Source organism: Bactrocera tryoni, unplaced genomic scaffold, assembly GCF_016617805.1.
Source record: "Bactrocera tryoni isolate S06 unplaced genomic scaffold, CSIRO_BtryS06_freeze2 scaffold_190, whole genome shotgun sequence".
NCBI classification, from domain to species: Eukaryota; Metazoa; Arthropoda; class Insecta; order Diptera; family Tephritidae; genus Bactrocera; species Bactrocera tryoni.
This window is the reverse complement of record NW_024395912.1, coordinates 185469-202184: the sequence shown is the minus strand read 5'-3', so window position 1 is coordinate 202184 and position 16716 is coordinate 185469. Positions and strand designations below refer to the sequence as shown.

Here is a 16716-nt window from a genome sequence, read left to right as displayed (position 1 = left end):
AGTCAGCGGTCAATCCTAAAAAATTTCAAGGCAGCACATCAAATAAGAATGAATCGAAGTTTTAAATGGCAACAGATTTGCCTTACTAAGCAATGGTTCCGACAACGATGCGAAGGGTACCTACCACCACAGTCGTTAATGCAAAACTACCTCTAATATATTTGCGTGAGCGTTGCATTAATACGCTTGTTGCTAAATTAAGTGAAATTGTAGGTACTAACAATTTTCATATAGTGCCTTTGAAAAAAGGCAATATAGATGAAACAAAAACTCAGTCCTACACTGAAATAAGGTTATATGGAAATAGTTGAATTTTTGTCAAGTTAAAACCACAACTATTATACGTATGAACTGAAAAGCTCTAAGGACCTAGTTGTCGTAATTAAGGGTATAGAGTCCGCCGTAGACTCTAGTGAAGTAAAAGAAGCATTGGAAGAATGCGGTTTTGGTATTAAAACTGTTGTCAATATATTTAATAGAAACAAAAAACCAGAGCCAATGTTTAAAATGGAATTGTTGCCGAACTCTAATCAACTAAAAAGAATAAAAAACGTTAACTTCGGCTGCACCGCAGCTAATATACCCTTCACAGGAGCATTTCTTTTAATAAATATATTTTCAGCTTGTATTGAAGCTATATACCACGTCAAATGCGAAAGTTTTCCAAACAAGCCCTTGATTCCGATCGTTCTGTTTGTATTGCAGCTATATCCTATAGTTAACCGATATGAACAATTTCTTCAGAGATTTTATTGTTGCCCTAGAAACTAACCTGTGCCAACTTTTGTGAAGATACATTGTCAAATGTGAGAATTTTCCTTACAAGAACTTTATTCCGATCGTTCAGTCTGTATGGCAGCTATATGTTATAGTGGTCCGATATCGACAGTTTCGACAAATGAACAGCTTCTTGAAGAGCAAATGACGTTAGCATAATGTCAAAACAATGTCTTGAAAACTGAAGGACTAGTTCATATATATATAGGCAGACTTAATGGAGGTAATTACACTGCTAACTACAGGGGTTGTCTTGTATATAAAAATTTGAAATCGAAGTTGTCACAGGGCATTCAAGCACGTCGTAACCTAATGCTACAAATACCATGAAATGAAATTATACCAATATCAGATAAAAGTTCAAATCCTATTACTTTTAAGAGTAATACTATGCAAGGAAGCAATGCATATGCAGTGAAAGGCAACACTGTACAAATGCAACTGCCACAAAATCCTCCAAATTGAGGTATTGAAACTATGATTTTTAATCTAACACATTGTATGACACAATTTATGTCTAGTATGCAAACAAGATCCAAGATTTAATAAAATCACAAAATCAAATGCTGCAAAATAGAATTTCATGCTACAGCACAGTTACAAGCTACAGCAATATCACTAAAAAATCGGGGTTGTGACTTAAACCGAAGGGCTATATACTGTCCACCTTGTTTTAAAATTACAGATATCGAATTTAAAGACTTTTTTGGAAGATTAGGTCAAAGATTTCTAGCAGGTAAAGATAACAATGCAAAACACACGTACTGGGGCTCATGACTTATAAATCCGAAAGGACGACAGCTGTACTACACTATTATGAATAAGCATAATAAGCTGGATATAATATCTCCTGGTAAGTCGACATACTGGCCCAGTGATAGAAAAAAAATAACAGACATAATAGATTTTGCTGTAGTAAAATATATAGATAGATCGCTTATGGCAGCTGATACATATACAGATTTATCATCTGATCATTCTACTGTACTACTAAAGTTATACGAACAGCCTATGATATTTGATACAAAAGTTTCTCTAATATCTCATAAAACTAACTAGTTGAAGTATAGAAAATATATCAGCAGCCCCATCAATATTGATTGCAAAATAAATACAAGAAAAGACATTGATGAAAGTATAAGAGAATTTAATGATGTAATAACTAATGCAGCAACACCAAAAAGAAACAATAAACCAGTTGGTTTTAGAAAGAGCACCAATAATGAAATAGAGAAACTTGTAAATGAGAAAGGGCGAGCTAGACGCGTATGGCAGTTAAATCGCTCCCTTTCAACTCTGCTTCAATTTAAATCTGCTATACGAAAGTTAAAAACAGTGCTTAAACGTGTGGAAGAACACAACACTGAAAATTATGTAAAGAAACTGTGTCCAAATTCTAGCAATCAAAACTCCCTTTGGAAAGCCCAAAAGTCTTTCGCCACCAGTAGATTCCAATATGCCTCTAAGACAGTTGAATGGTAATTGGGCACGTAGTGATGAGGATAAGGCAAATTGCTTTGCAAATCACCTAGAAAAGGTATTTCAACCCAATTGCCCAAAAAACAACTTTAAATTGCCAACCTTGCCCCCTACCGCTACTTCTGAACACGATAATTGAGTTACCAAATATTGCTATAAAAGTGTTCTCCTTGCTCTTCCGGATACTATCCAATTTCATGGAAAAAGTTGCAGATCATCATCATAGATAAATCTGGTAAAGACCTAACACAGCCGTCTTCCTACAGACCAATAAGTCTCTTACTCTGTATTTCGAAAATATTTGAAAAAGTGTTACTATCAAGGATGACTCTTTTCCTCCACGAAAATAATATAATACCAACGAACCAATTCGGTTTTCGTGCTAAACATGGCACTGTAGAGCAAATAAATATAATTACGAATGAAAGCAGGAAAGCATTCGAGCACAGAGAGTACTGTTCAGCTATTTTTCTAGATGTAGCTCAGGCGCTCGATAATGTCTAGCTTGAAGGCCTTATATGGAAAATCAAAAACATTTTACCTTACGAATTGCATAAAACTTTGGAGTCATATTTAAGTAACAGGAAATTTACAGTTAAAGTAGCAGACTTTATATCAGAAGAACGAGTAATAAGGGCTAGTATACATCAGGATAGCGTGCAAGGCCCAACTCTGTCCATAATCTATAGAGCAGATATTCCAACAGCTACTAACTTATTGACAACCACTTTCGCTGATGACACAGTTCTAATAAGCCGGAACAAATACCCCATCAGAGCATCAAGAGTATTAGAGCAACACTTAAATTTTGTTGAAGAATGGCTAGCCAACTGGCGTATATGTAAATATTAATTAGTAAAAATGCAAGGATGTTACGTTCTCGCTAAGACCAGAAACGTGTCGGACAGTTAAAATAAACAATGTCCTAGTACCCCAAGCGAATGAAGTAACTTATGTTGGGATTTACCTGGACCGAAGGCTCACGTGGCGAAAACATATAGGGAGTAAAATAACTTGTATGAAGTTAAGAGCAGCAAATTAAAATTGGCTTTTAAACAAAAATTCTGAACTTAGCCTAGACAACAAAGTACTGTTGTACAATGCAATCATAAAACCGATTTAGATGTATGGCATTCAATTGTGGGATACGACCTGTGCCACCAACATTGATATAATACAAAGATTCCAATCTAAAATTCTTAGAACAATCACGGGTGAATCATGGTACATGTGTAATGAAAACATTCATAAGGATCTAGATATTCCTATGATAAGGAAGGAGATAGAGGATAGCAGAATGAGATATATCTCTAAACTCCGAGAACAGCAATCAAACACGTTTAAAAAGAAGTGATCTACCAGCCTACTAGAGAGCAACGTTCTACCAAAAAACCTTAAAAACATTATTGAACTTCTTTAGTTTTAAATAGATTTAAGATTTGAATACTTATTGTAAGGCTTTACTAAACAGATCCAATAAATAAAGAAATATTGAAAAAAAAATTGTCAACGAAAAAAAAAAATCAAAATATAACGAGTATTTTGTGAAGAAAAAATAAAATTAAAATTTTAAAAGTTGTTGACACCAATAACTGTGAGAAACTAAGATAGATGAACGTGAATATATGCAAATTTGGTTTCCATAGTAAACAGGACTTTTGAATCTAGCGCCCCCTGGTCGTGCCATCTATATGTCGACTGGTGCGTTAGAATTTATTTTTATCGATTGTCCAGTGAGAATTTCATGATATTTCATTGATTGGAAGTGAAGTTATTGCGTTTTAAGTGTCAGTAGCTTTGTGTTATCGGTGCGAAAATGAGCTTCGAACAAAGAGCCAACATTAAATTTTGTTTTAAAATTGGTAAAACTTTTACCGAAACATTTCAATTTATTAAACAAGTTTATGGCGATGATTGCCTATCCCAAAGCAGAGTACACGAGTGGTTTCAATGTTTTCAAAGTGGTCTTGATGACATAAATGACGATCAACATGTGGGCTAATCAAAATCCGTGATCACCGGAAATTCCATCGAAACTGTGTGTGAATTCATCAAAAATCAGCCGAAATCATCATTGAAATTAATGGAAATGGAATTCAACATATCCACAACATCGATTTATTGCGTTTGGTGCACCGTATTCGACGTATCGCGAAGATGAAAGTTGGCGATTGTTGCACGATATTACGCCGTCTCATCGATCGACGCTTGTGACCGATTATTTGACCAAAAATCACATTTTAACCATTAACCACTCCCGTATTCACCTGATATTGCACCGTGCGTCTTCTTCCTTTTCGGAAAAATGCATTTTCCCATGAAAGGAAAGCGTTATGCCGACGTAGAGGCCATTCAAAAGGCTTGCACCGGCATACTGGCGGCCATACCGCCCAACGAGCTAAAACACTCGTTCGACATGCGTTTGGACCGTGCAAAAAGCTGTATTGAAGTAGAATTAGACTATTTTGAATAAAATAAATTGATTTTGCGTAAAAAATATGTTCGGTTTTTTTTTAAAGTCCTGCTTACTTTGGAACCAACCTTGTAGAGTTATTAAATGAAAATTATCAAGATAACGCAACTAATTGACGTCAGTGGGGACTGTTTGTCCGCCCGTTCAAACGGTATCTTAGCTTTCTCTTTCTTGTTTTCCTTATAATATAAATTACAATTACAAATTCAAATTTACGAACGCTCAATAAAAGTAAAACTGTCATACATATAAGATTTGTCGTTAACTTTTGACAGTAGTAATCGAATTATAACTTAGAATAAAGAAAGTAAGTAAGTACATATATATATTGAGATCGTATTACCCTATAGTTTATGGTGATATTTGCTGATTTTGTAATCTCACTCTGCATCATAACACCACGCATGAGCATTTGCAATTTACGAGTCTCAAAAGAAAAGTCTATGTCGTTTTGTGTTATGCCATTTTTCTCATATACGCGCATTGTTCCCACAGCTCCTGTTATATTGTTACCATTTATGGCCAATAACATTTTCGGTTTGTAAATCCATATATTTCGTTCTTGTAAGCGTTTGAGTTCCATATTCAAATGAAGACTACTGACGTTATTCATTTGTAATAAAAAATCGAATCGTTTGTAAATCGCACCTCCTAAATATTGGCATATGATTGCTGCTTTATTGAGTCCATGTGTAAAAAGAACTGATGAATTAAAGCTTTCTGGGCACATGATAATATTAGCCGAGATCGAACGTTCATGATAGGATCCGGGCGTATGGAATATAAATGCCCTCTTTGTGCTATTTTCCTGTTTGTTCGATGTAAATTCAAAAGTCCATTTTTTTGTAGTAGGGTCAGATTTTGATAACACAATGCTAAAGTTCAGAGGTCCGCTTAGAATAAGTCCAGGATAGAGGGTTTGTTTAGAATTATTAAGATTTGGAACGCTGTAGTCAATACACATTTTCAAACCAAATGTAGTTTCCAACAAAGACCATGTGCAAGTAATATTGGATATACGTGACTGAATACCAGTCTGCGGTTCATCTTCACTCTTTGTGATTTTGAATAACTCCGATTGCACACTTAAAATTTCACTAGTATTTTGTGGTAAGTTAAACGAGAATGAAACTAAGTTCTTACCATCAACAATAAGGTCTGCTTCAACCTCCGTGTTTGAATAGAAAGTACTTTTCACTTTAATACCCGATTGCGCATAAAACATATCTGATTTCATTGTTCCTATAAAATTAGCTAATATTGATGGCTTCAATTTGCCTTTTATACCGAAGTTCCATTCTGAAGCGTTTGGATTCATATTATTTATATATCCTGATGTACGTAGATCAATAGAAGAAGCGCCAAATAAATCGATTGATAACGGTAAACCAATCATTAGAGGCACAATATAAGAAGCTTCCAGAAATATGTTTGATTTTGTATAAGTAATTTCATGGCCAGAAAGTATTTCCGAAATCTTTTCCAAAATATTAAATTCTTTGGCTAGCTTCGTGAAATCATGTATCCCATTTAAATCATAATAATGTAAGTCATTTCCAAAAATGCGCACTCCAAAATAAGCTTTAGGATTTTTGTAGTCGTATTTAAGTGTGTATCCTATGTTTTTAATGAGTTTTTGTAAATCTTTTCTATAGTTATTTACATCTTTAATTAGGATTGATCGTTTCAAGAGACACTTAGTTTTACAGAAGTCATCTCCAAGAGACGAATTCTTAAGTAATGTTTCCTTTTTAGAGCTTTGGTTAAATAACGAAAAATTACTATCGATTGAATTATTTGATGTTGTACCTGGAATACATTTTATATTCAATAGTTTTTAGTACGCACTTTAGGAGTATAAATTATAAAGAACTTACCAGAACTATTTTTCTTTAAACTTTCAGACCATTTTCCGAATATATCCAACACATGTTTTATCCCGTTTTTTTTTAATATGCTTCCCTCATTGAACCATTTTTCCGGAATAATAATAGAACTTATTAGTTCGTCAAAACCTTCGGCCCTTGTTGTAAGCTCCAAAAAGTTTACCGAATGGCCGAAAAGGTTAGATGTAAAATTAAACGTCAACATGCGTGGTAGGTATGACTCTGTACCAAAAATTACATTCATATCCACAGTGCTACCTTTAAGGGACACAAAAAGAAATTTGTTAAAAAAATAAAAAAATAATATAGCGCTATCTTTTCTCGAAAAAGTGTACACATAAGTATTATATTTTGCTTTAAGAGTATTATCTTCTGATCAGTTATTATGCTAAGCTTAATTGTAAATTTGTAAATATTATCAAACTTAGGTGCTAAAGGGTTTGTCCGGAAAGTAATAGGACTGATTTTTTTCCGCCGTGACTGAGCATGCACGCACGAACTGAATTCGTTAGAGGGCGTTCCTAGCTAACGAACGAGCGGTTGATCAGTTGTCTTCGAGCACCTAGAGACTCAGGAGAAACATTTTCGAGCAACGTGTTTCTGTTAGTGATGCAACCCGAAAATGCAGTGTTCGTTTGAGCAGAGATACGCGATTAAATTCTGTGCGAAACTCGGTAAATCTGCGACAGAGACGTTTGACAAGATCCAGCAGGCTTACCATAATGTTAATTTAGCAAGAAGTGGTGTGTTTCGGTGGCACCAGGCCGTTTTGGAAAGGATCGCTAATGAAGACCGGAAGAATGAGCAAATCCAAAGTGAAGAAAGATGCTCATTGTCTTTTTTGATATCAAAGGCATCATCCACCATGAATTGTTTCCTCCTGGACAAACCGTCAACGCCAAATTTTACGTGGAAGTCCTTAAGAGCCTTAAACGAAGGGTCAATCGGGTCCGGCAAGACATTGCAACCGATTGGAAGTTGTACCACGACAACGCCCCGGCTCACACCGCCTTTCTTGAAAACAGCTACCTAACTAATGCCGGTTTCCGCAGCCGACCTACAGCCCAGATGTAGCCACCCCGTCCTTTTTTGTTTCCTGCATGAAAAAGCCGATGAAAGGGGATCCAAGCAGCATGCACCTCGGCTCTTAAGGCCATTCCGGAAAATGCCTTCCGTGACGCTTTCAATGGTCGCGCTGGCGCTGAACCGACGCAGAAGGAGCCTATTTTGAAAGAATTGTAACGATTGGTTCAATAAATTTTTTTTACATCGACTTAGTTCTATTACATTTCGGACAAATCCTATATTTATAATTGCCACTTGTTTTTTGAAAAAAAAAACACTATAATCTCCAATTTTGCAAACTCACCGAAATTAAACTCGTCGAAGAACAAATTTTGTTGATAGTTACGGGAAAATTTTCGAACGTCTAATTCATATTTATTAGAGATATCGTCATCAAGCAACAAAGTCTGGACTGCAATATATAAGGGTGATGATGACTTTGCTAGATTCTTCAGATGCGACCATACAAATGATCCAACTTGATTAATTTCTTCAAATTTTAAAGTATTTTTTATTTTCTTGATTGAAAAGTAGTCAGGACAAATCATAATTTGCAAATAAGCTGCAATTCGTACTTCTGAATGAATGTTAAAGTTTGTGAAGATATTTAAAAATAAGGGACGATGTAAAGCACAATCCGTCCGTCTAAATATATAAACTGATTCTAAACGAAGATTCAACAACATATTCTCATCCAATATTACTTTATGCAGTTGGGCAATAAATTGTTCTGATAATAAGCCGATATTTCCAAGACCTTTCATTATAACAGTCAAACGTTCATGTAAACGCCTTTCACCATGGAATGAATTAAAAATTTTGACAAATTCTGTTTCAAGTGAATTTGTGATCAATTTAACTCGCATATTTTGTTTGCAATTAGAATGATATAGACAAAAGCTCCGTATAACAGCGGCTGTACATAATGTGTATTCGGGTTCATCCTTGACACGCGAGAATTCAAGAATAGTGTAAAATGTTTCAACAGTATCTTCATCGGGACGCTTTATAAATGATAGAGTCTTAAGCCAGTTTAGTGCTACTTTTTTAGGTACGCTATTTGTAAGAAGTTGGTCCCGCATGAGCTGATATGATGCAGGACTCCCAATATAAGGTAATGCGTCGATAACATGATTCCTGAAAAAAATATGAAAATACAAATAAAAATCACACATAAAGCAATATGTTTAAATTTTCTCTTTAATATGAACATACTATATAATAAACATTCAAGGTTGCTAGGGTAAAAGTTGTGGCAACTTTGAAATTATATTTTTTAAGACAAAGTGTGTTCAAATTGGTCGGTTCCACAGCCTTTGGAATAAATTTGTATTATGTAATTATAACTGGTAATGCTTATAAAATAATAGTAAATTGTATCAAATATCTTATGTTTGAGAAACGAAGGGAAGTATGCAGTGTGCAATGAATTTTGTCGCGTTCTCCAAAATGGCATGTTTAAGTTGCTTAACGCTGTCATATTGCTTCAAAGATATGTACATTTCACTTGAAAGAACTTTCCACAGAAATTTTCAAATCTGGACTTAAGACAGGCCACTCCAGTAATCCAATTTTCCGAGAAATAAAGAACGCTTTTGTCTCCTTCGCTATATGAATCGGTGCATTGTCTTGCTGGAAATTCATCACATTCATCACAACACAAATTACCAGCAAAATCAAAGACTTCATTTTCCAACAAATCAGTGTAGATTTCTGCATTCATTTTGCCTGACACAAAGCATATTTTGGATTTGCCTTTTGATGAAAATGCTGCCCATAACGTTACACAACTTCGATTTCTTTGCTCCAAAATTTATATTTCAAAAAAATGTATTGTGCTTCTATTATTTCTGTCATCTAAAATCTTTATTCATGTACACTACTTATTTAAAAATGTTTTGGTCTGTTTTCTATATTTCCAGGTTCTATACTTTTTTAAAGAAATTTTCAAATTTAATGGGGAGTCATCGGTTCGAGTTGCTGCGAACGGCGCCGAATCGACTCTCCACGATCTTCATGTACAACTCTCAGCTACCGCTGCTATATATTCTTCACTACGTGCTAGACTTGGTCTCAAAATAATTCATGGTGTTGCGAGTAGTACGTTCAGTAGGTCGACTTTATTGACCATAAGTTGAGCGAATTGCGTAAAACACTTTTTTTACAGAACGTAAATTTTTGTAATAAAGTTGAACAATTTGTAAAAGTTGCTAAGGCGTAAGTCTTTCCATGATGAAATGCCAAACAAAAATAGCATGACAGCTTTACACGACTCACGTATGATCTGTCAAAAAAAAGGTTATTCAAAAAAGTGCCTCTACTTGGACCCGTTATATATACTTAGAGTTAAGTACTTTGTTGGTCTGTCGCCAACTCTATTATAAGTATATTAAGGGGATTCTCTTGTTCTTGCAAAACCCTCGCAGAGTGTACGTATTGCACGAATTTTAGAATTTTCCCCTTGGTGCTACGACACAATAAAAAAAACACATGCAGGAAAATATTTGTAATGGCTGTAAAATATATCACACCAAAACCCATGTTTATTTTCGTGCAATGACACTTAAAAAAATATTTGTAGCCCTGTGCCAGCTGTCATTTTACATAAAGACATATTTCGCCGTTAAATTGTTGAGGAAGGTAAGTTTTAAATAGATTTTTATAAATTCTATTTAATGTAGAGGTGCCCAAATTCACAATAGTCATTCATAATAAATTTATTTTAAATTAATCAGCTGTTCATACATATAACACTAGATTCTGCAATGGGTGCTCTCATGGCCTTGCATATTTCGGTATAGGATTCTGTATTATTTCGTAGCGGCCACTCAAATATGCTGTGTTTGTCGGCTATGCAATGAAATCCGCTCATTTGTTTATTGCAAAAAAGTGGTAATAATTTCTTCTAGAAAAGTCAAAAATTAACCTCAAGAGAAGGAGATGAAAATTGACTGTAAAACCCAGGGTTTCTATGAAAGTGGCATTATGAAATTACTTTCAAAATAGCAACAACATTTTACCTAGATCGGATCATTTTGCCTATTCTAAATGTTATCTTCCACTTATTGCAAAAATTATAGATTTATTTTAACTGGACCTTATAAATTTTTTTTGAATCTTTTAGTATTGTTTCCTTGAGTGTGGATATGGAAAGTACTGTATGATGACACATTTTACGCTCTGGCATACTCAACAGATGAATGAGGTTTGAGTAGTTCTTTAAATTATTTTTCTTCACGCATATCCTCAACAGATTGCGGGAAAAGTCAACTCGAGATACGGAAATCATTATATTAGACATCAATGCCGTGACCGATTTCATTCAAAGCTAATCCAATTTCGATGACATGGAGTCAACTAGTTTCCCGAAAGTCATTATATTAGTCTTATACCTGGTGTAGCTAATGGAAAATTCGGTTCTATACCTTCAATGCTGTATTATGCTGAAAAATAGATTTAATGGTTCTGACGTTTTTATTTACACGGTTACATCCTTTTTGGTAGTTAACATCATAACCTTTGCGGTGAAAAATTAAATTTTACATTTTCACTATTTATTGCGGGGCATTCAGTGGGATCAGGGTTGTTCTTAAGATGCTCTCCAGCGACCATGGCTCTGTTTTTGATTGAGGTGAAGAAATTTTAGATTGATGGTGCAATAGTCTTGTGTTCCTCGGAACTGAGTGGAGTTTGGTAGTATATTACAGGTGGGCTGAATCAACTCATAAACAGGACTTTAAATAAAAAACAGAACAAATGGTTTCATTGGCGAAATCAATTTATTTTATTCAAAATAGTCTCCTTCTGCTTCAATACAGCTTTTTGCACGGTCCAAAAACATGTCGAAGCATGATTTTAACTACATATACTCTCCTTTTTTATATATACTTTTTTATATACATACTTACCACTAGTTTAACATAAGTTTTAGGCTAAACCATGAAATTCTGGTAATAAAGAATTCTATTGTACAAAAACCATTATCGCGAACGGACGTTTTCTTAACCGGCATCTGTTATATTCTTACATGCTACATCCACACCAATTTTCAACCAAATCGGTTCAGCCGTTCTTGAGTTATAAACGTTATAACTAACACGACATTCTTTTATATACATACATAGATGACAGCAAAAAAGAGAAAAACAACGAACACATGCGGAGCAGTAGCAAATGAAAATTTTCAATTTTTTGTTAACACTACGCCAGAGTAGAGCACAGCACTTCATTTTCATACCCTGAACAGGGTATATTAAGTTTGTCACGAAGTTTGTAACACCCAGAAGGAAGCGTCGGAGACCCTATAAAGTATATATATGTATAAATGATCAGTATGTTGAGCTAGGTCGATTTAGCCATGTGCGTCTGTCTGTCCGTCTGTCTGTATATATACGAACTAGTCTCTCAGTTTTTAAGATATCGTTTTAGAATTTTGCAAACGTCATTTTGTTTTCAAGAAGCTGCTCATTTGTTGGAACGGCCGATATCGGACCACTATAATCTATCTATCTCTATTCGGAAGTACCTTGATATTATACATGGAATGCATCGTCGAAGAAATAGTTACGCAGAAAGCAAGGCCAAGCAGTAGATGGACATCCAGGTGTGTTATCAACTAATGCATTAGGACGAATTTACAAAATCCACCCGAAAAACGACGATTGTTTCTACCTTCGGTTGCTATTGATTAATGTTCGCCGTTCAACTTCATTTGAGTCATTGCGTACTGTGGATGGTACGGTGTATGCAACTTTTGGAGTAATTACAATTGCTGGAACAGGTTAATCACTGGAAAGCAAATGAAGTTCGCACACTTTTCGCGATCATCATTTCGACATATTAACCTTCAAATCCGCGTTAATTATGGGATACGAAGAAAAATTACATTGCCGAAGACATTTTACATTGTCTTCGCTAAAAATTGGAAATGGGTTAATTCCGGTTGATACTTTCGGTGGTTTGATACCAAATTCCATCCGCCGTTTATCAATTCGCGAAAGAAAAATACCGATGTTGTTGACATAAACTAGAAGATTCAAAGTCAAATTCCGGGAGACTTGCGCTCATACAAATCGATCGATCGTCTTGACAATGAAGATGACGCCGTGAATTATCCAGTGGAATTTCTAAATTCTTAGGAGGGTCTTGGTATGGCACCGCATCATTTGCGTCTCAAAGTTGGATCAGTCATGATTATGTTTCGCAATCTGCATGCGCCGAAACTGTGTAATGGAACCCGACTGATTGTGACGCTGCTATCGAATACCAGGGGGCAGCTTGATTCTACGAATTCCTTTGAGTTTTATCGGTTTGCCATTTCACTTCAAAAGTATTCCGTTTCCAGGGAAAATTGCATTTAAGATGACAATCAACAGGACACAAGTACAAGTGTTTTTTACACACCCGGCTATACGTGGCGTGTTTATAAATCCGAAACCCATTTTTTCTATACATTTACGCACCGAACCAGAAACCAATAAATGTTGTTTATCAAGCTGCGTTACATTGAAAAAAAAACGAAATGATAAATTTAACTTTCTTTTCATTTGAAAACACATAATTTCACGCAGGACAGCGGCTGCGGGGTCAGCTAGTTCAATATAACAATGAAATTTTTACTAATATGTACTTACAAGCGAATTAGAAAAACTATAATAATAGTTGTAGCTGAACATTTTGTATTCTCACAATTTGCAAAGATCAAAAGCGAGGATATGCTTTAAGATGTTCCAAACTTTATATTAAACAAGTAAGGAAGAGCTAAGTTGGGTGCAACCGATCGTTTTATACTCTTGCAACTTGCAAGAGTCAAAGTCAAAGAATTATCGGACCTCGGAGCGCACGAACATCTAAAACACTGGAGACATGATCAGTTTTCGATTCGGAGACAGCCAGGTGGCTTGATGAATTTTCTTATGCTGGAATCTAGTACTACAGATAACCAGATTTCGGGCCTCGGCGAAGTCGATCAGCCTCAGCCCATTTGGGGATGTTTCATCGTAGAGGCTGAATTTACCGACCGTAGTGCCAAAGATACCTTCATTGACCACCCTGGCGTTAAAGTCGCCAAGCACGAATTTGGTATGGTGTCGGGAGCAGCTCTCATAGATGCGCTCCAAGCGCTCACTGAAAGCATCTTTGGTCACATCGTCCTTCTCATCCGTCGGGGCGTGAGCGCAGATCAGCGAAAAACTTCGCTTTGATGCGGATTGTGGCCAGACGTTCATCTACCAGGGTGAATGATAGTACTCGACGACGGACTCTCTCTCCCACCACGAATCCCACTCCAAATTTGCGCTCCTTTATGTTGCTGCTTGAGTAATATGTAACAGAATCGTTTCTGGCCACTCCTAAGTGAATGGCGATCAGAGAACTTTCCTCACTTGCGTGAACTTCTACACATGACTCCATCCTCCAAACCAACCTCACTACACTTTAATTTTGATTTACCGTTATTTTTCAAAAGACGGCGAAGAGTTTTTAGTTGCGAAGAGTAAACTCCTGGCATTTTGAAGTATATTATTAAAGGTACAGGTTATTTCATTGCCAAATAATTTGTATCATTTTATATAAAAATTTAATTAAGGAAAAATGAAGAAAATTTCTCAGAATTTGGACTATTTTGTTATCTGAAACTAAGAAAACAACTAGAGAAATTGATGTTAGGAAGACAACGTCAGTTCAGTGCACAAAAGGAATAAGTCGTCTTCGGGCAACTCTGGTGGTTGACCAAGGATATGATGCTAGTTATATGAAACGGTTAATTCGTAAAAGCTCCTAATTAACTCCTAAAGAGAACACTCAAATTATTATCAGGCCAACCAGTGAATGGACAGCCAGAAGAGCTTAGAAAAATGCTGGGTTAATTGCATCTGTTAAGCAAAAGAAACCTGCGCCGTGAAAAAAAATATTGCTGTACGAGTACAGTTCTGCCAAGAACGCAAAAATTAGTCACCAGATGAGGATTGGAAACGGGTTATATGGTCTGATGAAACGAAAGTCAATCGTTACCTTTCTGATAGTAAGTCACATTATTGGCATCGGCTTCACGAGCAGCTCTAAAAACATAATGGTGTGGGCATGTTTCACAATACATAAAATAGACGAAATAATGAGAAAGGAAGACTATCTTAATATTTTGCAAACATATTTGCCTGGGTTTGTTGACGTGCATACCCAATATCGTATTTCAACATGATGGAAAGCCGAAACATACGGCTAAAATAGTGAAAGAATGGCTTGAAAATCAACAATTTAGTACTTTGAAATGGCCAGCACAAAGTCCGGATCTTAATCCAAATGAGAATTTGCGGGCTATTGTGAAGCAAACTCTGTGTCAGAACGATTATACCACAAAAAATTTTAATGAGCTTTGGGATCGTGTCAAAATGGCCTGGACAAATATTCCTCGTAACATCGAAAATTATTGGTTTATATTTTCTTTTTTAATCTTTTGTATTATACTACATTTTAACAAATAAATCAAGCTTTAAAATCAAAAATTTCAATCAAATCAGATTATTATTAACTCTTATATAGCATTTTATATAAAAATTTTACAAATATCCAACCAGTATTGTTTGTACACTGTACGTATTAAATTTTTTGTCACTCGAGAACTTAAGACGTAGAACCACCGTAAACCTAGTTAGTTGCTGATTTTGCTTTGGCAAAAACATATTTTACTACAGAGCTGTATTTATTTCTTTATTTCTTTTTCCTGAGCGACACTTTGTTGAATAAATATTATTACCTTGACCTTTGTTCTTTTTATATTTCATACGTATATTGCGTTACACAGTTTTGTGTGTATAAATAATGAAGAAAACTATTTTATTTTAATTTTTAAAAAGTTCAAGTAGCTTACAAATACTAAGCATTTCGTTTGTTGGAATAAAAATCATCTTGCGGCTTTCTTACGAGGTGAAGCCCGCTTGTGTAGAATTTTCCTTGTCACAGTAAATGACCATACTTTTACCATAACTGATATCAATTCTATTTGTAGACGCATTGCTTCCTTAATGGCCGATCTCGTGGCGGTGAACTCGACCTCTGTCGATGATGAAGCAACAGTTCGCTGCCTTCGTGTGCACCAGAAAAGTGGACCAACCAGAAGCTTAAACTTATAGCCGTAGATCGTCTTTCGCTAAGATCACTCTAGCCCAGTGGCGCTCATTTAATAACAACGCAATAAAATCCAAACACGCGTGTTTGACTGATAATTCTGCTACTGCGAAAAATATCACACGCACACGAAAGCGGCTGAACACGTGCGCTAGGTCAACACAAAGAATCGGCATTTAGTTTCTGTTGAGCAAGCAACATCGCATCGCGCATTTTTTTAAATACACTGACAGAAACACCTCGAATTTTTAAAATGTTTTCAAGCGAATGGCAAGAAACTTTTATTGAAACTGATGAAGCGGAAGCGCAATGCTTATTGTGTTACAAAACAACACGCTTTCTGACCAACATCTTACCGATCTTCTACACATTAAGGAGTATAAAGGGGAAATCAATATTGATGATGTATTATCGAAACGAGCCATTTACTCAACGACTTTATAAATTTTTAAGTATTACACAAAAAGAATTCAATAAACATTTCTGATATTTTTTCCAAATTTGCCAATAATTTTTTTCCCTGAATGTAAATTTGTTCAGCGACATGGCAGCGAAAATCTATAGCAATGTTTGTGCAGCGCAAACGTAAAATGTAGTAGTATTGAGGCGTGCGCACCACTGCTCTAGCCCAATCTTACGTCAAAGTATCAGGTGAGATCATTTACTTCTCTGCTACACCAATACCGCTGTCAATATATCTTTTAGAACGCATAGCATGTTTTGCCGCAACCCAGTGCGCTTTTCCTAGGATTTTAGAAAAACGACTCAGTAGATTAACCGTAAAATGGATGTCAGGTCGTTATTTGTGAGGCAAATAACAAGCAATCAACAGCCTGTATATACGAAATTTTCGATATTTCATGCTGCTCTGTTTCATCTGTTTAACACATTTCATTACCCAGATGTTGAAAT

The 16716-nt window shown here is 35.6% G+C and overlaps 1 protein-coding gene across 1 annotated transcript in view; it reads right to left on the bottom strand.

The window, feature by feature from the left end:
- LOC120780145 overlaps positions 1 to 16716 on the bottom strand; it is a 301454-nt gene that overhangs the window by 167964 nt on the left and 116774 nt on the right. Inside the window, exons 6-8 of the mRNA XM_040112431.1 lie at positions 7985 to 8817; positions 6607 to 6873; positions 5073 to 6538 (exon numbers count right to left, since the gene is read on the bottom strand). Coding sequence (XP_039968365.1) covers positions 5073 to 6538; positions 6607 to 6873; positions 7985 to 8817 — 2566 coding nt within the window. The remainder of the gene's footprint in view (positions 1 to 5072; positions 6539 to 6606; positions 6874 to 7984; positions 8818 to 16716) is intronic.